Source organism: Rhodnius prolixus, unplaced genomic scaffold, assembly GCF_049639745.1.
Source record: "Rhodnius prolixus isolate KJV_2025 unplaced genomic scaffold, Rpr scaffold_15, whole genome shotgun sequence".
NCBI lineage: Eukaryota > Metazoa > Arthropoda > Insecta > Hemiptera > Reduviidae > Rhodnius > Rhodnius prolixus.
Window position 1 is genome coordinate 7,616,290 of NW_027411605.1, and position 24,818 is coordinate 7,641,107.

General features: G+C 31.1%; 3 protein-coding genes across 11 annotated transcripts in view; 2 read left to right on the top strand and 1 right to left on the bottom strand.

Moving 5' to 3' along the window:
- Nucleotides 1-12,883, bottom strand: part of LOC141455036 (dnaJ homolog subfamily B member 12) — a 42,516-nt gene extending 29,633 nt beyond the window's left edge. Inside the window, exons 1-2 of one of the 4 annotated variants that reach the window (XM_074129861.1) lie at nt 12,608-12,883; nt 434-584 (exon numbers count right to left, since the gene is read on the bottom strand). In XM_074129861.1, the coding sequence (XP_073985962.1) occupies nt 434-566 (133 nt within the window). In that variant the 5' untranslated portion in view covers nt 567-584; nt 12,608-12,883. Of the gene's footprint in view, nt 1-433; nt 796-12,607 lie in introns of those variants that run through there. The other 3 variants (XM_074129860.1, XM_074129858.1, XR_012459110.1) reach the window with 3 other exon arrangements.
- Nucleotides 1,070-2,908, top strand: LOC141455034 (uncharacterized). Its single transcript, XM_074129854.1, has one exon. The coding sequence runs from the start codon at nt 1,212-1,214 to the stop codon at nt 2,652-2,654; it is 1,443 nt and encodes a 480-aa protein (XP_073985955.1). The 5' UTR covers nt 1,070-1,211; the 3' UTR covers nt 2,655-2,908.
- Nucleotides 10,499-24,818, top strand: part of aux (cyclin-G-associated kinase) — a 41,887-nt gene continuing 27,567 nt past the window's right edge. For 2 of the 6 annotated variants that reach the window (XR_012459107.1, XR_012459106.1), the window contains exons 1-9: nt 14,446-14,802; nt 14,871-14,932; nt 17,701-17,760; nt 17,895-18,009; nt 19,032-19,171; nt 19,299-19,424; nt 20,920-21,145; nt 22,207-22,344; nt 23,810-23,903. Coding sequence is in view for 4 of the 6 variants with exons in the window: in XM_074129839.1 (XP_073985940.1) it covers nt 14,670-14,802; nt 14,871-14,932; nt 17,701-17,760; nt 17,895-18,009; nt 19,032-19,171; nt 19,299-19,424; nt 20,920-21,145; nt 22,207-22,344; nt 23,810-23,903 (1,094 nt within the window). In the remaining 2 variants the exon portion in view is untranslated. Of the gene's footprint in view, nt 10,704-14,445; nt 14,803-14,870; nt 14,933-17,700; nt 17,761-17,894; nt 18,010-19,031; nt 19,172-19,298; nt 19,425-20,919; nt 21,146-22,206; nt 22,345-23,809; nt 23,904-24,818 lie in introns of those variants that run through there. The other 4 variants (XM_074129841.1, XM_074129843.1, XM_074129839.1 and 1 more) reach the window with 4 other exon arrangements.

Consider the following 24,818-nt stretch of genomic DNA (forward strand, 5'->3'; position numbering starts at 1 on the left):
TATTCAAATGAGTTTAAAGAAAACAGCAAATCAAAGCTAATTACACTTTCTAAATGCAAATGTTATATATATATATATATATATATATATATATATATATATATATATATATAATTGTATTTGTATATATGTATTTCTATTGCAACATAGGAAAAATATTGCGCCAAAAAGTACCGTAATTAATATGAAAAATTTTCATTCTCTTGTTTTTTGAGAGATGTTTAAATAATATTACAGCTATACTATGTTATTAGCAGTAATCTGTCGAAACTCAAATTATGAGCCTGTCTTCGTAAATAATTATTTATGAGAATGAAATTATGAGAATTATATCGATCAGAGTTTGCACCTTATTGTGATTACATAATTGAATTCTGAAAACTTTAAAACTAAATTGTCAATTAATAAAAAACAAAAAATACGGATTCAATACCTCTGGCCTTTTGTGTAGAATACAGTTTTTCACTTTTTAATAAAAATTTTTCCGCTTTATCATGTTTACCTTCAGACATAAATTGTTCAGCTAATTCTATACAGTGTTCAGCTTCATCTTTATTTACTTCCATTTTAGGTAAAATAGATGACTATAAAAATAATTTAAATTAGTTAACTTACAAAATGTGAAAACATATCACGACCTATTCAACCACAACCTTACTGAAACAAAATGTCAATCCACAGCACACTCCAGTCAACCAGTCAGTTCAGGCCAGCCCTTCACGTTACAAGTTTTGGCCAAATAATTTTTCATGTGTATAATTAGAGTTATAAGAATAATTATACTCAATGTCTTTTCTAATTATGTAAAAAATATAAATATTAATTTTTTTAAAATGTTTCACTTTGATATATTAATTAATATCAAGAAAATATAAATAAAACTTTTTCATGAAATAATAGTTTTAGACAATGTTTCCGTAAAATTAACTACAATATTTCTAAAAATAAAGTAAAGCATTCAAAATAGTACATTATATTTTTAAAAAATCTTTGAGAATAAAGGAATATGTGATATTCGGTATCTATTCGAGATATTGTACATATAAATCGAGATTAGCTCGAGATATATCGAGCTTGATTGGCTTCATATTTTAGGTGGACATAAGTAAGAGAAGTGTTATGGTGTCATGAAGTTCCCGGTTAGTAGTTAAATTTGCCTGTTGGTTTCATTGTTTTTTTTATATATACATTTCATTTGTACAAGCGAAAAAATGTTTAAAACGAAACCGAAGTTTGCTCCGGGTGGAAAAGTATTTGCAAAAGTTAGAGGCTATCCGCCGTGGCCCGCCAGGATTGAAGGGTTAGCAGATGAAACACCAAACAAAATGAGATATCATGTTTATTTTTATGGGACAGGTGAAACGGCTGTTATTAAAGCAGAAGATGTATTTTCTTTTGTAGAAAATAAGGGAAGATTTGGTAAGCCAAAAAAACAAAAATATTTTACAGAAGCTTTATTACAAATCGAAGCTGAATTGAGCCCAGAAGAAGTTAAATTAGCTAATGAGCTAGTAGAAAAACATGCTGCCAAACAAACAAATCTTGATAAAAGTGATGATCAAGATACTTCTACTACAAACGTTAGTGATACATCCAAAAATACTGTCTCATCCGCTCCCAGGCGTTCTTCCACTTCTTCAAAACCACAGAAACAGCAAGCATCGTCACCTTCTCCTACTATTGCGCCTGTAACACCAGCCCCTAATAAATCCAAAGATAAAAAGAGAAAAGCTGAAGATGCACCAGAAGAATCTGAGGTGAAGAAATTACGAAGTTCGGTGCCGGCCCCTGCACCAGAACCTGATACAACGTCAAATAAAGTTTCGCCGGAAGTAATGTCGCGATCAGGACGTAAGATAAAACCAAAAAGGTTTGCTGATTTCGAAGACAATACTAGTGAAGATGGCTCGAAACCAAACAAATTAGTTAAATCTAAAGAAGATGAAGAAAAAGAAGATAGTTCAGAAGATTCGGACTATATTCTTGCAAGTGTCAATGATTCTGAAAAAGTTAAGATCCCTTTAAAATTAAACCGCCCAGACTTCAGTGATGAAAAAAGTGCAGAAGTTTGGGATGATATGGTACTAAAGTATGCCAATTCATTAAAAAAACGTGTTGAATCCGGTGAAAAAATGTCCGACCTTCAAGAGATAATGAACGAATGGACGGCAATGAAATCATTTGAATTCAATAAAGATAGAGCTCCAGAAGAAGATAAACAGAAGTATGAGTTTTTACACACTGAATCATTGTTGTTGGAAATAGATATCAACATTAAAAGTGCTTTGAATTTACAAAAAGCTCAACCAGATAAATGCATAGCATTGCTTGATAAATTAAATGAATTAAAAATTACACCACTGATGTTGAAAAAACATCCTGAGTTAGTACATACAATTAAAAAAATGAGGAAATATGTTGGTAACATCCATCGATGGAACATGGCGGAAGAGGAACTGGAGGCCTTCAAAGAAAGTGCTGGGCGTATCCGTGTCAAATCTGAGCACATTTATAATAAATTCAAAAGTTTATTCTTAAATCCGGATATAAATAATTTTTGGGAATTCTTTAATAAAGAAGTTGAACGATTTCAAGAAAAGACTCGTTCAATGTCGCTGCATCAATTATTTTCTATTGTCCAGGAACCGGAATAGTTTTTTTAAATTTTATTTCAAGAAATTTGTTTAATGTTGGTGCACTTTCTAGTTTGGGTTGATCAGCCATTGTGTCAAACCCATGTACAAAGTTTTATAAGTACTGAAGCAAGAATAAACTAGCAAGTATATAACTTTCTATGTAAAGATCTTGAATTTTTGTTTGTTTTTTAAATTTGAATGACGAAGTAAATTCGTTTGAATTCATTACTACATTATTGTACAAAATTCTTGTATTAAATCTTTATCTTAAATCTGATTTTTCAGTGATTAAGCCTTCACAGTTATAACCATTTTCTTTTTGAAAGTAATGATAACTATAAATTTAAATATATTTATGAAATGTTATATACGTGAGTGAATATATTGCAAAGAATCATTGGTAACCAAAATAAATTGATAATCTTGAAAAAGAAGTATCGAATTTGAATATATTTTTTTAATGTGTATTTTTTGCGTTAAATCAAAGTTTCAAATCAAATTTCCACTTAAAATTTCTCGTATTTGCTACACATAAATGAAGCTTGTCAGTAGTTTAACCGTTAAACACATGGATGGATACTGAAAATATGTAGCTCTTAATCGGATAAGAGCGCTCTGGTATTATAAGGCAGCTGTTTCTCTAGAATCGGTTTATGAGAGATGAAACGGAATGGAAAAATGTATTTCAGCTTTCTCCAAATTGGAATACTAGTTCCTGCTAAAGAAATGTAGATAATCAATCGCGAAAAACTTAAATAATAGAAATATTCTTGTTTAAGCCATCTAAAATTTCCAGAAGAACACTGGATTTTAGCTGCTAAGATCTGTACCGAAAGGAAGGATGCTTTAGGAGTTGTAAATTAATACACTTGATTATAAAAGTCACCCTCCTCCTCCAAAATGGACCGTGCCAGTACAGAAAAAAATTGCAAGATTAAGATAAATAAACAAGATTATTCTTTTAGTAATGTTATTTTATGTTCACTGTAATGATATTCAAGAATTTGTATGCGAAAAAATCAGGATGTCAAGGTTTGGCAGCATGTTGCCAAAAACAGTTATTTCTTTCCACTTGTGATTCAGAAATTCATCTCCCAAATAACACACATAAAATCAAATTGAACGTTTTTCGAAATATTTCATACTCTATTATTTGTCTTATTTCATCTAGGTAAATTTTTTTCAGTTTTTAGCGGACATTTAGTTTTGGCTTAGTTTTACATTGCTATATTTTTATGGGGTAACTTTTGTATTATTTTTTTTAAATGATAAATTAATTAATTTTTTTTTTTTGTGCATCGACTGCTTGGCCATAGCGCCAATTTTTTTTTTTGTTATCAAAAAAAATTAGTTTTTACAGTTGCAGCTTCTTGCAGTATGTAATACTTCTTTACTATGCTATTCTAGCATGAAATATGCCAAAAGCAACTTCCACTATTTTGTTTCGTAGTAGGTAAATCAATAGAGACATTATTTATGTCTGATATTTATTATTTAAATATTATTTTTATACATCTCATAGCTTAGATGTGTATCCAGTATAATTATTAGGAACATTACTGCTTTCTCTGTCTGTAGATATAAGGTTTTCTGCTAATTAATTGTTCTTTGATTTTTAGATAATTTTAAGATCAATATTTCTACCTTCATTTCGAAACGACTTTTATGTTCTTCTTTCTTGATAATGTAGACGTATCATCAAGATGCATTTTCCTAGAAATGAACATCTCAGATAATTTATGTATATATGTATAAAACAAGGCTCCAAAAGGTTAACTCGCTTAATATGAGTTACCCTAAATCTTTGGTCTCCACATTGCATATTCTGTGGTTTAAAGTTAAGCATTTGTGAAATAAATTTCAGGTAACTTCATTAAAAACCTTAGTTTGTTAACATATTAATATGTATCAGATCACAAAACTAAAACCACATATACCTTTATTTCTAAATCACCTCTACTAACTTACTGACTGCATATCTCCTTAACAAAAACTTACAGTTTAAAAAGTTAAGTATAAGGGTTGATTGAACGCCAAAAGGTACACAAATCAGCAAGTACCCAAAATTTCATTTATACTTCATTGATATTATTTAAGTAATTTTACTGCATTAATTTTCATTCATATTTTTTAAAATTTATTAGATGTCACAGACTCTTATGCAAGCCATTTTCGTCTACAAAATATTTGTTCAAGTAGCACTGTAGATTGACTATAATATCTATTTTATATATAACAATCAAACTATTAATTACAGGTTAGAAAGAAAAACGTTATAAAAAATAAAAAAAATGAGACTAAAAAATTCAAATACTTTTTTTAAAAAATGCTCACACCAACATATATTAGTGATTTTGTTTATTTTATTTATTTATTTGTATTTTTAAATAAAAATCGTCGGTTTAAGTTCATTCTTCGATTAAAGTAATTGTCATTTTATGTAGTAGTCAAACGTTTATAATAATAGGTAATAAATTAATCTGGCTTTATCGTAAATAATATAGTTTTCTTCAATTACATTCTCAATCTAAGTTTTCTTCCCACAATGTTGTATATGTGTAATATAAAAAAAATAAGATATGCTTATTTTTAGGACAGCTAATTATTCCAGTATTTTACTATAAGTAAAATTAGGGGGACTAAATTAAATTACAATTGAGAAATGAATAATTATTGTTGAATAATCTACTTGTTATTAACTGTGTGTTATTTGTGCTCACGAATATTTCGGTAAGACGAATTCAAGACTGAAATATTGTTTTAAATCCAATAATATTGATTCAAATTTAAACAGTAGCCGACTCTAACTGTCTTTTTCTACTTTAACATGCGTGTATATGTGACTACTCAAAATAAAGGGCATATTAAAGATAAATCAGAAGAATAATTTGGAATAGAGCTAAAATAAAGTACCTATTTAATAACGAAGATATATTATACAATTTATCAAAATTATAACAAAAAAATATAATGAATGAACTGGCCAGCATAAGGGTCTGTGACATCTAATAAATTTTAAAAAATATGAATGAAAATTAATGCAGTAAAATTACTTAAATAATATCAATGAAGTATAAATGAAAGTTTGGGTACTTGCTGATTTGTGTACCTTTTGGCGTTCAATCAACCCTTATACTTAACTTTTTAAACTGTAAGTTTTTGTTAAAGAGATTTTGTACCTTTTGGACAGATTTTCCTTTTTGTCTATTCTGCAAAGTTACATATCTGCTTTACAGATTAGATTTTTTTTAAATTTGGAATAAGCAATTCTATCATTATAACCTGATAAGGTGTTAAGTCGGAACCGTAACTACTACTGGAGAGATCTTTTTAAAGAATGATTATAGTTGGGGTGCCCAAACCATCCTCAATAACAATTTTTTTTTGAGAAAACGTTTCGGATAAAATAGGAAGGTATTTGTACTTAAGTAACAAAATAAAACTGCGATTTCAGTTCTTTCTTTTAAGAGGAGCAAGAAAAATAAACTGCAATTACAGTACTGCTCCCTAAAAGTCAAAGAGGCAAAGATTTTGAATCGAACGACAATTTATTGATGAAAATCGGTTCACTCATTGATAATATTAACGATTGCAATACTTTCTCTTAGTAAGTGTAAGAGCATGATGGCACTTCACAGCCACGTAGAGGAGCTTTAACCACTTCTTCGTGCTAAATTTTATCAAAATCGGACTAAGCGTTTTAGAAATATTGGTAATAATAGTTTTAGAAAGGGCCTTACTTGGGAGGGGGAAACTCCCCTCCTTTTAAGGCATAGCGTCGAGGGTTTAAAAGTGCAAATCTGAACAAAATTTCGATTCGAATGACACTTCATTCATGAAAATCGGTCATGAAAGTCGATAATTTAAAACGATTGCTGTACTTCCTCTTAAAAAGTGTAAGAGCTGAACGTCGCACTGACGTTACGTAGGGGAGCCCTAACCCTATCATCCGGCATTTTCAGAAAATGTTCTTGTCCTTTTAAACAACGTAGCGCCTAAATTCGCCAACCAATTTTCATGAATGAGGTGTCATTCGATTCGGAATCTTATGTAGATGTGCCTTTTGGGGGTCTCGACGCTGTACATTGAATGGGAGAGGAGTTAGCCCCCTTTATGTAAGGCCCCCTCCAAAATTATTATTACTAATTACTCTGTAAATCTTGGCCCGATTATGATAAAATTTGACAGGATGAAAGAGTTAGGGCTCCCCTACGTAACATTTAACGACGTTCTGCTCTTACACCTATTAAGGGGAAGTATGACAATCGTTTCAAATTATCACTGCGTGAACCTATTTTCATGAATGAATGGTCTTTTATTTCGAAGTTTTAGATAGTCTTGATGCTGTGCATCATAATGACAGAAGTTTGTCCCACGCAGGTCGGACCCTCTCTAAATCTGTTATTACTAATCTTTCTACAACACTTAGTCCGATTTTGCTAAAATTTAGCAAGAAGAAGCGGTTAAAGCTTCCCTACGTGAGTGTAAAGTGCCATCATGCTCTTACACCTACTAAGAGGAAGTTCTGCAATCGTTCAAATTATCGGCGTACGAACTGTTTTAAATGAATGAATCGTCTTCCAATTTGAAATTTTAGATACAGTAGATTTGGCTTTTGGAGTCACGATGGTATTGGTAGGAGGTGGAGTTTGCTCCACTTAAATAAAGCCCCCTTTTAAACGGTTATTATAATAATTTTGTAAGTCTTCGCCCGTCTTTGATCAAATTAGGCTAGAAGAAGAATTTAGAATGTTTGACATTTAAGTGTGATCCTGCTCTTTCACCTATTAAGGGGAAGTATTTGCAACCATGCCGTATTCACAGTACTCCCTTTGCCCGTTTACGGACAAGAAGTGTAATTGCAAATTATTTTTATTTCCTCTCTTTAGAAATTATTGTGATCAAAGCTTGTTTTATCTTACATCCCTTAGGAGGAAGTAGTGTTATCAAAATTTATCTTTTTTCTTTTATTGGATGGTACTGGTAATTGCAATTTTCTTTGTATTATCCCTCTTAATGGGTTGTAATTATTCATCACTTATTCCACATTATTTCCCCACTCTCCGTCTTCTTCCCACCAACTGGCTACCATTCCTCCATAACTTGTGCCAGTTTTTTTTTATCCTAGATCTTCCAACTAATTATTCCCGATACCCATGTATTTAAAAAATGATTGGATGTATAAATTTGTACCAACCAAGGAACAAAAAAAAAATCTATCCAAAAGGTACAAAAATCTCCTTAACAAAAACTTACAGTTTTCGATTTAAGTTCATTGTTCAATTAAACTGATTTTTACTAAAATTTATACGATTATAGACAATAGTAGTCTCCATATAAAGGTAAAATATAAACCAAATCTACCGAGTAGATTTCGAGATATTTGAGATTAAAGTCTTCACTTTATAGAAAAGAAACAAATTATAACTTTAAATATCTCGTTTTCTGCTCGATAGATTTTCACTAAAATTGACACAATTATAGACAATAGGAGTCTCCATATACAGGTACAATATAAACCAAATCAATCGAGAAGTTTTCGAGATATTTGATGCTAAAGTTTTTACTTTATAGAACAGAAACAAACATTAACTCTAAATATCTCGTTTTCCGCACGATGCATTGTTACTAAAATTTATACAATTATAGAGAATAGTAGTCTCCATATACAGATAAAATATAAACCATACCTATTGGTAAGTTTTCGAGATATTTGAAGTTAAAATTTTCACTTTATAGAACAGAAACAAACTTTTAACACTAAATATCTCGTTTTCTGCTCGATAGATTTTTACTAAAATTTATACAATTATAGATAATAGTAGTCTCCATATACACGTAAAATATAATAAAAGTCAATCGAGTGGTTTTCGCGATATTTGAAGTTAATGTATTCTCTTTATAGAACAGAAATTAAATTAAACTCTAAATACCTCGTTTTCTACTCGATAGATTTTTACTAAACTTCATACAATTATAGACAATAGTAGTCTTCATATACAGATAACATAAAAAGTAAATCTAGCGAGTAGTTTCCGAAATATTTCAAGTTAAAATTTTCACTTTATAGTACAGATACAAACTTTAACTATAAATATCTCGTTTTCTGCACGATAGATGTTTACTAAAATTTATACATTTATAGACTATAGTAGTCTCCATATTCAGTTAAAATATAAACCAGATGTATCAATTAGTTTTCGCGATATTTAGAGTAAAATTTTTCACTTTATAGAACAGAAACAAATTTTAACTAGAAATATCTCGTTTTCCGCACGATAGATTTTTAAAAAAATTTATACAATTATAGAGAATTGTAGTCTCCATATTCAGGTAAAATATAAACCAAATCTATCGAGTAGTTTTCGAGATATTTGATGTTAAAATTTTCACTTTGTAGAACAGAAACAAAGTTTAACTCTAAATATCTCGTTTTCCGCACGATAGATTTTTGCAAACATTTATGCAATTATAGAGAACAGTAGTCTCCATGTACAGATAAAATATACAACAAATCTGACAAGTAGTTTTCGAGATATTTGATGTTTCAGTTTTAATTTTATAGAACAAAAACAAACTTTAACTCTAAATATCTTCTTTTCTGTTAGATAGATTTCTACTAAAATTTAAGCAATTATAGAGAATAGTAGCCTCCATATACAGGTACAATATAAACAAAATCTATCGAGTAGTTTTCGAGATATTTAAAGTTAAGATTTTCACTTTTTAGAACAGAAAAAAATTTTAACTCTAAATATCTCGTTTTCTGTTCGAAAGAGTTTTACTAAAATTTACACAGTTATAGACAATTGTAGTCTCCATATAAAGGTAAAATATAAACCAAATCCATCGAATAGTATTCGAGATATTTGAACTTAAACTTTTCACTTTATAGAACAGAAACAAACTTTAAATCTAAATATCTCGTTTTCTGCACCATAGATTTTTACGAAAATTTACACTACTATAAACAATAGTAGTCACCATATACAATTAAAATATAAACCAAATCTATCGAATAGTTTTCGAGATATTTGCAGTTAAACTTTTCACTTTATAGAACAGAAAGAAAATTTAAATCTAAATATCTCGTTTTCCGCACTATAGATTTTTGCAAACATTTATACAATTATAGAGAATTGTAGTCTCCATGTTCAGGTAAAATATAAACAAAATCTATCGAGTAGATTTCGAGATATTTGATGTAAAAATTTTCACTTTATAGAACATAAACCAACTTTAGCTCTAAATATCTCGTTTTCTGCTCGACAGATTTTTACTAAAATTGACACAATTATAGACAATAGAAGTCTCCATATACAGGTATAAAATAATGAAAATGTATCGAGTAGTTTTCGAGATATTTGAAGTTAATATTTTCACTTTATAGAACAGAAACCAACTTTAACTCTAAATATCTCGTTTTCTGCTCGATAGATTGTTACTAAATTATAAATACGTTTTATTATTTTCCAGATATTTTGACAGTTGCCTTGTAATGAACCTTTCTAATATTTTAAACATTTCTAGAACTAATGGGGGTGCCCAAGAATTGCTGAAATTATGGTTCCTTTTCTTGATTGAAGGAACTGATTTTTTAGTTTTTATAGTTGAGAAAAAATTACTTTGTTTATTCATTAATGCGACTAGAGGTTTATTGAAATTCTAGATACAGTGGGTCAAAAAAGTATTCATAGACTAGTTTTCTTATTTTATCTGCTGAACTTATGTTTCTAGGATGATACTTGTTAAGCACTGAAATTGAAGAAAATAACAATGTATTTCAAGTTCTCTCTTTTTTTTTATAAATTTATGAAATTAATTAAACAGCTGAAAAATAATTAATTGAATGCAAAATAAACATTCATACAGCCGGATTGTTATGAATTTAAGCTTGTATGTTTTTTTAATTTAAAACTAAAGTGATCATTTTTGTAGTCCAAATTTTTTAATCACTTTTAATACATCATTTTCATTTACCTGCTTGATCGTAAATTCTACATTATATTTATGAACCCAAAATCCCGGCAAATTAGTCCAGCAATCGTTGATTTTTTGAGCATCCAAGTAAGTTTTTTAATTTATTCCATAATTAATACTTTCCCATGCGCCCTATTTTAGTCTTATCCACGTATACATTCAGAGTTAGTTAGTCGCAATATTCAGATAAATCAATAATAGTAGTCTCCATATTCAGGTAAAATATAAACCAAATCTATCGAATAGTTTTCAAGTTAAACTTTTCACATTATAGAACAGAAACAAACTTTAAATCTAAATTTCATGTTTTCCGCACGATAGATTTTTGATAAAATTTATGCAATTATAGAGAATAGTAGTCAGCATATACAGGTAAAATATAAACGAAATCTATCGAGTAGTTTTCAAGATATTTGAAGTTAATGTTTTCTCTTTATAGAACAGAAACCAAATTTAACTCTATATCTCCTTAACAAAAACTTACAGTTTAAAAAGTTAAGTATAAGGGTTTATTAAACGCCAAAACGTACACAAATCAGCAAGTACCCAATACTTCATTAATTTTCAAGTAATTAATACTTCATTAATATTTAAGTAATTTTACTGCATTAATTTTCATTAATATTTTTTAGAATTTATTAGATGTCACAGACCCTTATGCTGGCCAGTTTCATCTACAAAATATTTGTTCAAGTAGAACACCATTTAACTTAGATTGATTTTAATATCTAATCAACAAACTATTAAACACAGATTAAAAAAAAAAACTTTATAAAAACAAATAATAAAAAAAAAATATGAGGCTAAAAAATTCAAAAACTTTTTTTAAAAAATGTTTACACCAACATACATCAATGATTTTGTTTATTTTATTTATTTATTTTTATTTTTAAATAAAAATCGTCGGTTTAAGTTCATTCTTCGATTAAAGTAATTGTTACTTTAGTAGTAGTCAAGCATTAATAATAATATGTAATAATTAATCTGGCTTTATCGCAAATAATATAGTTTTCTTCAATTACATTCTCAATCTAGGTATTCTTCCCACAGTGTTATATACAGTCGAACCTCGCTTAACGAGCATAATTCGTTCCAGAACCTTACTCGTTACGCGAAATACTCGTTAAGCGAAACAATTTTTTCATATAAATTAAAATAAAAGGGGATCAGCCACACTTACACCATTTTCTCGTTTCTCAATGATTTTACGTTTCAATTCTAACGTTATTTTAATTCTTTTCGAAGCCATTTTGTTAGAGGGATAACAAAATAAACACAATAATATTTAAACACAAATATCACTATATGGACTTTTATTAGACAAACAAATATTAATGCTATCCGTTCATCCTCGGCCAAGTCCAAACCCATTTTGTTCCTCTGGAAGACTTTTATTTTGATCAGCCCAACACATAATCCTAGCTGCCAATACTGACGTGAAGAACTTGACAATTGAATTAAGTAACGCGGTCTTTCGCTAACAACTCGGATCATAGTGATCACCTTTTTTAAATAAATGAAGCAATTGACTCCCTCCCCACTTATCCGGAACTTTTTCGTTACAAGAAATACAATTGAAAAAATTTAAGATATAATGTTGCCAAGCAGGAGTTATTAATTTAAATATATCAATAGGCAAACCATCTAAGGGGTTTTTCTTTTTTTACTGTTTTTAATAGCTGCCTGTAATTCCTCTTGTGTAATATCTCTATCAAGTTTTAGGTTTGAAATACCAACTAATTAATTATTTACTGTATTTCTTTCAACGTAAAGTTGCCCATAAAAATCCACAAATTTTTCTAAATTAATCGTCTTGGTGGAAATATTTTTACTTTTTTATTGTTACATTTCTAACCAAAACGTTTTATGATCACGAGTATTAGAAAGATCATTCAATAGTTCACAGTAATATTTTCCCTTTACGTCCTTAATAACTTTCCTATAGATTTTTTACATTCAATAAAAGAGATAACTAATTTCTGAGTACTTACCGTTCTTCAATTGTTAGTAACTTTTCTTAACATTCTTACCATGCACATTAAACCAAATTTTCCCTTTGTAACGAAACTTTGAATTTAAATTAAGTTTTTTAATATACCAGAAGAGATACCGTTAATTTTAAAACAGCTACAAAGATTTTCGTAAAGTAGATCGACATGTTCAGAGTTATAATAAATTCTAATTGAATTACTCAATAACATTATAAAATCAACGGTACTCTTTTTCATTCATTTATAAGAAATATTTAACTATATCAACTATATTATCTGGTGGATTCTGTAGCACTTCAGCTACGACATTACTTAAACTAATGATTGTAGGTAAATGACAGGTTATTTCTGACTCAGTTGATACTTTAAAAACAAACACACATACTTTAACAAATTTGGCGAAATCCAAGCCATATCCACAATACTCATTCCCCTGCTCGTGAAATTTTCCTAAAAATTTCCACGAGATCTGCCACCTACAAAAAAATGTAATCATTCTCCTCCATGTAATTTACCAGTTTTCTCCCCCTTGCATTACAAACGGAGTCTATGACCTGAAACATTCAACATCTCAGGTCATTGGTGCCCTCAGCTTTTTTCAGTGCTGGCTTCCGTATAGTTTCTCTCGTTACAAACAACATTGTCCATCGCCGAAAATTGGACTAAAAGAAAGTCTTGGGAAGAGAAAATCTAAGGACCAGCAGCTTGATTCGAATCCGTGATCCCTACGTTGGAATCTAGTATTCGCTAACCACTCAGCTAATCCCTTTCTCTCTTCTCTTCCTTATTATTATTAATGTAAACTATTCTATGAATTGGTAACTGGAGTACACTCAGGCGCACTCCCTCTTTTAATCTCACATCTCGGACTGAACAAGTTCAGTTGTAAAACATAGAGTTATTGTGTATCAATCATGCAATCCTGCATATTGTATTTGTGGTTTCTAAATTGATTTCTGTTATCTTTCCATTTTTAATAGCTTGGTTGTGGTGTATCTGCAGTAGTCTACACTTTTTAAAAGAGCAAATGTCTTTCGGTTTTAAAGTCTTAAATATAGGACACCTGTAAATCCTTGCCTTTTATTACTGGTCGTTCATTTTCTGCAATGGTACTCGATATTTGAAGTTTTTGTATAATCTTTACGAGATCTTCTAATCAACTTTGACCTACCATTATGTAAGTTGATTTTATAGCGATGGACTAATTTTGCAAACGAAAAGTTGCTAACCTCAAGTAACTGGTCTTTCATAAAAAGTGAATGAATGAAGAGTGTTTCTTTAAGTTCTTCAAAAAGTTTACACTAATGTAGAAAAATCTCTGATGTATTGTGCTCATGAAGCAACTGGCTTTTTAGCATAGTGGTTCAGCATTTCGCTGCTTATTTCACACTAAAATGTATAATAAATCATTATGACGACACTCTGCTTTGATCTTTTTTCTAGCCAAACGCTTCTGACTGGGTGTTGGCTTGGAAACACTTGTAAATATTGCATGTATTAGGTAATAGTTTAGGAAAATAGGGGAACTAAATGCAAACTAACGAATTACTCGTTTGAAAGTACTGTATGGTAAAATAATTTTGTAACTTCTATCAAGTTCTTTTATTTTATTTATTTACTTTTGTTTATGTTTAAACATACATATGTACATATGTAGATGTTGAACGGCCACAAACTTTCTCCCCAGCCTAGAATATTATAATATCGTTTAGGGAAATATATTAAGAATGTGTTTATAATTTCTATTTTATTCTACAGGTATTAAAAAAAATAAATAAATGATAAACTTAGTTAAAAATGCTAGGTTTGGTTTATTTTGAGACGGTACTGTTGGCTGCGCTTATTGGTGGTGACTGTAAAGATCTTTTAAGTATGAACTCTGCGTTAGGTCAGTTTAGGTTGTAAACGTGAAGTAAGTGAACTTCGTTGTAAATTGTTCGGTGGTGGTAAAATTATTAAATTTCATTATTGTAGATTATGCTACAATGAATTCTTGCTGTTATACTTTATGTTTAGTTTATTAGGTTATTGAACGTTTTAATTGTTAAGGTAAATTTGCATTATGTCAGATTTATTTAAATCAGCTTTTGGATACTTCAGCAGTAGTTCCAGTGCAGGCATAAACAATGAATTAGTTGGACAATTAGTTGAAGTTGGTTCCGTAAAATTACGTGTGAAAAAGGTTATTGCTGAAGGTAATAAAACTAAAAACAAATCTTTATAAATCTTAATAATTTATTTTATTTGTCGTTTTTTGTTTAAGGAGGCTTTGCTTTCGTGTTTGTTGCTCAAGCCATTGATACAGGAAAGGAATATGCGTTGAAGGTAAGGATTTTTAGGTGATTCAATGTTAGAAAATTTGGACAAATTTAACATTTAAGGCAGGAAGTTAGTGTCTTTAGATAGCTCCATTTTTCTCGAATTAAAAATATTAAAAACAGTAGTTATTAAGTGTTTCCTGAAAGAAGATCTTACATTTCACAGATGTATTTATTAATATTAAAATTTGAGCTATACTGACTTGGAATTGCATTCAAAATTTGCTCCGCAAATAAGGTGTATTCGTTATTTCTTGTTGCTCATTTAGGTACCATTTTTCACCTGCTTAAAAATCGGAAAGTAAAGAAAAAAAAGTTGATTATATGGAAGTATAATAAATAATGCAAAATGGAAATTCTAAGCTTGAAGGCACTATTGGGAATATACACAATTTTTAGACTTAGATAGTTGATATAGAATGATATTGAATTGATTTAAATATCAATTGAGAAATGCAAACTTTTTGGATTTTTTTTTTTAACATATTTTGAAATTAAACTTGTCGTTGGTGCATGTCTTTGTAAAGTAAATGATTTTTCAGTTCCATATTCTGATTTTGAAGATGATTTTTTACGCTTACAAGTTTTACATACGAAGTGATTATTATACTTTACTCTTCTTAGGGTCTTTAGATAAAGTTAAGAATTCCTTTAGAAGTTTATTTGTTAACATATTTTAAGAAAGATAATTGTTTGCCTATAACGAAACTTCTTGGATGGTAAAAAAAAAATGGCAAGCCTTGGAGTATTTACTTCATGACTAGCTCTAGTTAAGACTCGGTTGTTTCCGTGGCTAATTTTTTAAATGAAATTTTGGCCAAATTTCACATTTTATTGGTTAAAAATTTCTTAGAAAATAATCCAGTTGTTTCTCTGGTATTCAGGTTTTTAGGGATTTCTCCGAAATGACTTCAATTTAATTTGGAGTCAGTTTTGCAAGGTTCATATGGTTTCCATTGAGGCTATTCAGAACAAGTTCTTTCGGTGGTTGGCTTGCCGTTTGAAAATTCCTAAAGAAACCCTTATCTATTCCGATCTATTGCTCACTCTCAATATTCCTCAACTTGCCACCAGAACAATTTATTATGATCTCTCTTTCCTCTACAAACTTCTCCATTCTCAAATAGACTGTCCTTACCTTCTTTCTCTAATTTCTTTTAATATCTCATCCCATACTACACGACATTCTACTGCGTTCAGTGTACCGTACTGCAAACATAATTACGTTTTTTACTCCCTTATCTTTCGTATGATGCGGACAGCCAATCATTTTAACTTAGATTTCTTTGGCAATGATATACAAAAATTTTTAAATAAAGCCAGATGACAACTATTTCTTTGAACTATTTGTGTTGTATAAATTTGCATAAAAACCTCTAAAAGGTAAAATAAAATGATAACGCCTAATTATAAACCTAAATTATAGATAGAACTATTTGTATTATTTATGTTATTTTTATTGTTGTTTCTGTAAATTGGATTATTTTTTTATTTATAAATAAAACAACTAAATTTTAGCTCTATTCACATGAAGACTGTTACAGATAAAGTGGTTATTACAGTTTATTTTACTTAGGGTCTTTATATAAAGTTGAAAATTCCTTTAGTTTATTTGTTTTTGAACATAATTTAAGAAGAATAATTGTTTGTGAGGATAACTTTTGTTTGAAATACTTTTCCAGGAAATAACTGGGAATTCCATGTCTAATCACTTGGGTAATAATAATGGGAATGAAATATATAGTGAAATGCGAGAGCTTATTAAAAATCATTGCCTGGTAGTGGGCAGGGTTGTCCATTGGCTAGCAGTGTACTGATAAAGATTCCGGTCGTCAGTGATTTCTGATTTTGATGCAACTGAAATTAAAAGTTTATGGAATGACGAAGCTCATGTGGAGCTGAGCTACCAGAATCTTAACTTGAAGTTTTCCTATTCAAAATTAGAAGTAAATTTAAATCTCTGCATCATTCACTATTTCAATTATATCTACATCCATTCATACAGGATGAAATTAGAGATAATAAAATCGAGCAATTTGAAGGCAAAACTTCAACAGAGAAACCAAAAACAGAGCATATGGTGTTCTTCTTGCTCATCTAACTAAAAATAAATTTGATTCCCCTTGTTCTTATTTTTACTAAATTGAATACTTAAATGTTGATTTCTTTGGTGCGCATTACATTTCAAACCAAACTGGGTAATAAATAGTCGTTTTTAAAATAGGTACTTATTACTGGTCTTTTCTCTTGTTCTCTTGTGAGTTACAAAGATGCACCAATGATTAAACAATAAGAGGTTTGCTCTAATACAGAGCACTAATCAGTCACACGTGAACGTACTTAAAATTAGTAATAGGGCTATTGTAACAATGTAATATGTATTTACATAGTACTACGGCGCACATCGAGAAACAAAAGAATTGATGTTAAAGGCGGTAGAACTCTCCCTTCAAGTTGTTATATAACTACTTCATATTGGCAAAACTTTAATGGAATTGTTGTAACCGAAATTCTAAATTTGATTAAAATCAGTTCGTAAGTTACTGTGACATTCTATTGAATTCAGCTTTTCAAGCTTTTCTCGAAAGCATTATTGTTTTCTTCAGACCTGGCATACTGATTGCACATCTGTTTGATTTATAACTTTTATTTGAAACATTTTCCTATGAAAGTTACAATTAACTTAGCACACACTACATATATACATGTAGACCATTCGACAATAGTATTATATATGTTAAGTGACTAATGTCTGTCTCAATTTCTGCTTTTCAGAGATTGTTAGCTGCTGATGAAGAAGCAAGTCAAGCGATTATGCAAGAAATCAATGTTTTGGTATCCTTCCAGCTCCATGTATATTTAGATTAACAGTATCATTATCCTTATTTATAATATCATTTGGCTATATTGGCTATTTGAATATAATCAAGATATTTTTGTAGTCTTTTCCTTAACCATATTTATGTAAGAAAAAATTATCAGGTCACCCGTATATAATACAGTTTGTAGCAGCTTCCTATCTTGATAAATCACAGACAGGCCATGGGATGAGTGAATATCTACTGTTGACGGAACTTTATACTGGTAAGTGTTTTGTAAAGGTAGCTCTGTATTTTTTGTTTCCAAATGTTGGCGATATCAAGGCAATTTCATTGGGCGAATGTGAGTAATTATAGGGTTTACCATATCCTGGTATTCTGGTTTGTACTCCACTGCTCAGTAAGGAGGCCTACTCACCCCTTGATTCATCTGGGTTTTGAGGCAAGAGGCAGTTTCGATCCCTGGTTTCAGTATCGGCAGTATTGCTTTTTCGAACATCAGCATCCTAATCCTGAATCCTGACTCTTTACTGCTAATCCTTATTAATCCAAAGTCAATATGAAGGGAGGAATATGTGCTTGGGGTGAACAGCTCCAAAACAGTATAAAAGTTATGATACGCGCAAAGAACCAAGATCCCTGAAGAAGTGGCTGTTCCAATTCATCTTGTGGGGCTTTTGTAACATACAAGGGTAACACTTTTTTTCCTGGCATTCGATTGTTTATTTTCTCGGCACATCGGTCCCTAAACTGGTTAAATCTTTACTCCTCATTTTTATTTTCCGAGCATCCGAACATTCAAATCCATGGGAACTTAACGTCCTTTTTGTTCCTTTAAAAATTGGTGGAAATTAGGGATTTGATTATGAATCAGCACTTGTATACATTTTCCAAATTCAAAACAGTTGCCCACAATTGCTAGCTTGACTACTAGGCTGCCAAGAAGTTGTTTGGTGGATGACTACTATGCTTTGAGGAAATGGTAAAAGAGACTTAGTAAAAGTTAAGTAATTGCCTATTTTTTCAGGCGGGCTTTAAGTCCAACTACCAATTAGGTGTCCTGGACGGAGGCAACTAAAAAAAGAGACTTAGTATTTAGGTTTAGCTAACATAGTAACATCTATGTTAAATAATCAGTTAAATTAAGTCTGAACGAAGACTTTGGGAACAAGAAGTAACTTGTTGAATAACACTAAATTGGCCTTTATAACTTTTTTTTCTTCTCACAGCTAGGTTTGTTATGTGTATTACTTATCTATAGAATGAAATTTTAAAATACAATTGCAGGTGGAACTTTGGTGGAAATTATGCAGAAAAACAGCAATGGTCTCCCGCCTGATATTGTTACCAAAATTATATGGCAAACCTGTAAAGCAGTACAGCACATGCATGCACAAACTCCGCCCATCGTTCACAGAGATCTAAAGGTTATTATTTATATCTTCTTTTTTTTTTCGTTCTATCTGTACACATGTCTGTTATTTTAAAAGCATTACCACCAGTAGCAATTATGGAATAAAATGTTATTTTTATCTGTTTCCCTGCCAAATTCAGGTTGAGAATCTACTATTGAGCAATGATGGTAAGATTAAATTATGCGATTTTGGAAGTGCGACTACCCAAGTATTTAGACCGGACAATTCTTGGAGCGCTCAACAGAGAGCGATGCTTGAAGATCAGGTAATATTTAACTGTACTTATACCCGTAGGGAGAAATCACTTCTTCAGGGGTCTTTGAGACTTCCAGGCATCTCGCTCAAACTCCTCAAGGGCCTGGAGAGATGTGCGCGAATATTTATGTTTAGGTCCAGAGGCAAGTTATCATGCGATCTGTGACTAAGATAGTATTCCACGGTCGTATTTTCTGTTGAAGCTATCATATCGTACATATAGGGTGACCAGAGTTATATGCTCCACCCAATTTTTTTTTGAACGGCGGGAAATTTCGAAAAAATAAAAAACACGTATTTAATCATTTTTAGTCTAGTTTATTTTCAGTGATTGACCCATTTTTTTTAAACCCCAATATCTCGAGTTTTTTTTTTAAATGTAAAGTTATATTTTTTTTGCATATTTTTATAGTATTTGAGCTCCTAAAAAAAAACAAAAACAAAAAAAAATTTAAATCGGTTAGGTTTTTCAAATGTTATGGTAATTTAAAATAAGAAAAATAAATTTCAGTTTAATGTCAAAATTACCTTATTTTTTTAAAGAAGCTGTTCAAACTGGGCACCATCAACGGATAGGCAAGCCAAAACTCTGGACTCCTATGCTCTGTTTGTAACAGCACTTATGGTGTCAAAGTCAAGATCTAGGCAGGCTAGAGTTATTCGACGTTCCAGATCTTCGACTGAAGCCACGGGATTAAGGTTACTGTACAGTTTAATTTTTAGATATTCCCACAAAAAATAGTCCATTGGGGTTAAGTCCGAAGATCGAGGTGGCCATTGGATCGGACAATGAGTTCCTGAGCACTTTTCATGGAAATTTCTGTCCAAGTAACGTCGAACAACTCTCGCATTATGTGCTGGGCAACCATCACCCATATTGTTGAAAATACATAACTAACCGACGTTGTTTAAATACGTGCTTTTTATTTTTTCGAAATTTCCCGCCGTTCAAAAAAAAATGGGTGGAGCATATAACTCTGGTCACCCTGTATATTTAAATCTACAATATAAAAACGACACATTAGAGGAGAGCTTAGCTTAACTTTTTTCTAAGAAGACCTCTTAAATACATTTTTCTGAGAAAATATTTTAAGTATGAGTTATAGATTAATGCGTTTGTTATTAATAGCAGTTTAATAGAAACTGAGCTTTTTAATAGAAGAACTAACAAATTCAGAAATCGATTGTTAATATGAAGTGGGTGCTTTCCCCCGTTCACGTACCTATCTGTTTGTTGGACCTTAAGCCCTGCTTGAAAGTAGGCGAGTACTATTTATTATTATTACTACTACTGCTAGAATAGTTGAAAGGTGAATGAGGCCGTATGTAAGGGCTTAATAGGTAACAGATTCTCCTTTCCTGAACTTGGCTCTGAAAATATACAATCCAAAACTGAGAATAGTAAAAGAAAACTAGCTGGATATGACTGATAAATTCATTAATTTTTTGTGCATTGTGGGTCCGAGTTTGAATTGAATTATTAATTAAGTAAATCATATTTCTAGATGAACAGGTGTACAACACCTATGTACAGAGCTCCGGAAGTGGTAGACACATGGGATAATTCTGAAATAGGGCCAGCCGTCGATGTGTGGGCCATTGGGTGTCTGTTATATGTGCTTTGTTTTAATAAACATCCGTTTGAAGATTCCTCCAATCTAAGGATTATCAACGCTAATTATAATATACCTACCTCGGATTCAAAATACCGAGGATTTCATAGCATCATAAGTAAGTATAAATATTAGGTAGGTATATCAGAATACTTTTAATAAGACAAGGTAAAAAGTTCTTGGCCAAGGCAAAAAAAAAAGAAGCGAAATATCCAACATTGAAAGGCATCCTTCTTTTCTTTTTCCAACACTTCCCTACTCTAATCCAAAGCGCCGTACTACCCATGTTGGAACATGGATGGATGGAACATGTCCATAACTGTCGTAGCCTTCAAGGTACCGGACTCCCTCATAAGTAACCTTTCCCAGTTGAGCATGGGTGGTTACCTAGGTCGAAGGGCTGTACACATTGATGAAGTGGAACACGTTCAATCTTTAATGTGGAGAGGACATTGTGGGAGGGGTGCCTTCTCTTTTTTTTTTAGAATGTCCCTGTTCTCTTTTTGGTTGGAAAGAGCTATTTTTAGAAAATCTGGGGAAACGTTAGGGGCACGGTGTGGGTGGTAGGCCCGAAACTTTCTGTAAGAAGCTGGGATGTTTAGTTATCAGTCGTTAGAAATAAATGCACTCTACTAGAATCCACTTGGAATCGCTTTCTTCAGAATATTTAGGGTGATCTATGTAGGGGAGGGTGGAATTGACTTAGTGAAGCATTCATCCCTAAATGCGGGCTATACTTCTGCTCGAACTTCCCTAAAATGACTGGGTGAGTAATTTCATCGCCAATCGCTGCAATAGGGCACATTACAAGGTCTCATTTGGCTAGAGAGGGAAATGCAGAACATTCTGAAATTAAATAAATAAATAAAGCCGTGACTTTGAACTAAATAACGACGTCAATTTTATCTTCCGGAAAGGACACTATCCTATAGGCAGAGGAAAAGACGATAGCAGCCGTAGATGGGTATTTGGCAAACCAATCAGACTCACACATCAGAATTGGTATCTATTCATTTAAAAAAAATCAGTTAAAGTAATTGAACTAAGGGTAGAACGTAAAACTAAAAGTATTAAATGCATTTTTGAGCTAAAGTAAGTGAAAACAATATTCAGAAGTCATAGTCATGTGGGAGCCTCAATGGGTTTCTTTCTTTTTAACCAAATAAAATTTCATTCTAGGTGGTTGTCTAATGGTGCAACCGATGCAAAGATTGAAAGTCACTCAAGTTTTAGATGGATTGGCATCGCTAGCCGAATCACTCCATATCAATCCATCAGAATCAATTTGTTTAGAGAAACTCTTACCAACTAATACTGGTGCGTATTAAAGAGAATATTTTTTATTAAATTATCGATGGACAATCATGCCAGTGAATTTAAAATTGATATAACTATGGTCATAACATACATAAATCATTATAATCGACATATTTGTGGCGTTTTGAATTAATCTTATATATTCTTAATCAGTATTTTATAATCTTGAATTTTGAATAATTTCTAAGTATGTTTATTCTTAAAATTTTAATATTCGTTATCTACAAGTTTTGGATTCAGCGAGCTGTTGCAAAGTATTCGTTCGTTGTAGTAACAGTTTTGCGGGAAGAGGAAGTTGGTAGCTACTATTGTGGTACTCAAAGCAGTTAGCGTGTTAAAAATTCATAACTCCTCCTTAGATAGCTCGTTTTTTTTGCCGCCTCTTTATTGACCACTCTCTATCTCTCTCACAAACCCTCACTCACCCCCTCACTACAAATTATACGAGAGAAGGTAATGTCATGGTTATGAATATTAGTTAATGAATTACTAAATTCATAAAGTAATATGATCTGTATTTGAAGACAATCACATTTTATAATTTACCATGTTTAAAGATTGCTCAAGTCGTTACAAAACTAATCTCTTATGTCATTTTTAAGTTCCTAAGTTTTAATTATATGGTTTGTTCACAATCTAGACAGCTACATTTAAGCTACCATATTCTGAAGTTAAGTTTGGGAAGGTTCTTGCGTAACTTGGAAATGAGTGGTGTGGGTTACCAAATATCTGTTACAAGAAACTGTTGAATGTATCATTTTGGTGAAATAATTTAAAAAAGCTTTCGACATATTAACTATCATATTTAAAATAGTTGATGTGAGTTGCGGAGAGTAAGACGAATAACTTTTGGTTACCGAATTTGTGCAATAGAATAATTACCCTCTTCAGTTTGCCTCAGAGTTCAGCTTAGTACAGAAGTTCCTTAATTTTTAATAAGTTTTTTTAAGATCCATAGATGAAGAAAAATTAAATTTAAATATTCAAAACATTCTCCTTCCAACTTTGTTTTTGGAATATGTTTTTATATTATCACTTTTATCTTATGCCAATAGTATTCTGGGCCAGAGTGAATGTACTATTAAACTCCTAAATTAATACAATAACCTTCTTTTGTACAAAAATTACTTAATATTAAATGATGTTTTATTTTTTTCAGAAAAATATTGTTTTAAATACTTCGCAAACCTTGTTTTTCAACTTTCCCTATTAAGCATTCAAACGTAGATCTGTAATTTTTATTTAGATTATTATTTTACTTCTATTTTTTGGCGCTTCAACTTATAGGCTAATAGTGCCTTGAATTATTATTATAGATCACGCTGTTTTTAGGGGAATTCTTGGAGATGCGGAGTAGGCTTCCCTTTAACTTGTCATGTTAATGTAATAAAATTATATAAAAAAGTTAGGTGAGTGGTAACCTCCCTTTTTTTAAAGGTAATTTATATGTTTTATGTTTCGAAAGTAGGAAATACTGCTGCAGAGAATGCGGTGAATTCTAGTCCTGTTCACAGCACTTCAGCAAACAATAGTCCAAGATCTCGTAGTCCGGCTCCAAGGTAAACTAATATTTACTAATCGCTAGATTGTACATATGTATAGTATATTGGGCTGTGGCAAAACGACTGCTCACAATCTGTGACCGGTAGGATGAGATCATCATTTCAATCTATGGACTCATGCCTCTTACACAAACATCCTAATATCTGGTTGAAAAGTTTATTTCGCTCATTTAATCTAGCTTCTTCAGTGACTGCTGTTCAAACATTATTTTAGTGAGATTATTCTTTAAAGGTTAGAAATAATATAGCTTCCTTAATTTTTTAAACAAATTAGCATATTCTCCACTGAGTTTTTACCTGCAACTTTTACAGTTGTAGTAAACAGTTTTCTTTGTACTCCAATTATAAATTAGTTAATTACCGTAAAGAGTTTGATTACCATAAACACATGCTTTTTCGAACGTTTCTAAATGGCTGAAATTAATACCGAAGTATGAATGAATTGTTGGGTAACTGCAGATTGGTATACCTTTTAGCGTTTAATCAGCCCTTATACTTAACTTTTTAAACTGTTAGTTTCTGTTAAGGAGATTACATTTTTGTTATGTTAGTACACGTACCGCAATTACGTAAATCAATGTTCAGCTTTTTAAAGAAGTGTGTTGTGTGGATTTTCTTGAAGTGCGTGCTTCCATAACAGTTTTCGTTTTGGTCGATTATGGCCAGTGAAGATTCACCAAAGTTGGGCATTAATAGTCTGCTCCTTTTCTTTAAGATCAAAGAAATGGAGCAACGGTTCTGGACGATCGGCGATTAAAGGTGTATGGGATTACTGATACCATTTGCTAATAGAAGGTGAGGTATTTTGCATTAAGAACTACAAGTGCTAACCAACCAGAAGTGCGAAAAGAATTTTGAATCAATGTTTTGGCACCAATTATTGTTTTAAAAACAATCTAACTTTATTTGGTG

Coding starts and splice junctions, on each gene's coding strand:
- LOC141455034 (XM_074129854.1), top strand. CDS start 1,212: ATGTTTAAAACGAAACCGAAGTTTGCTCCGGGTGGAAAAGTATTTGCA.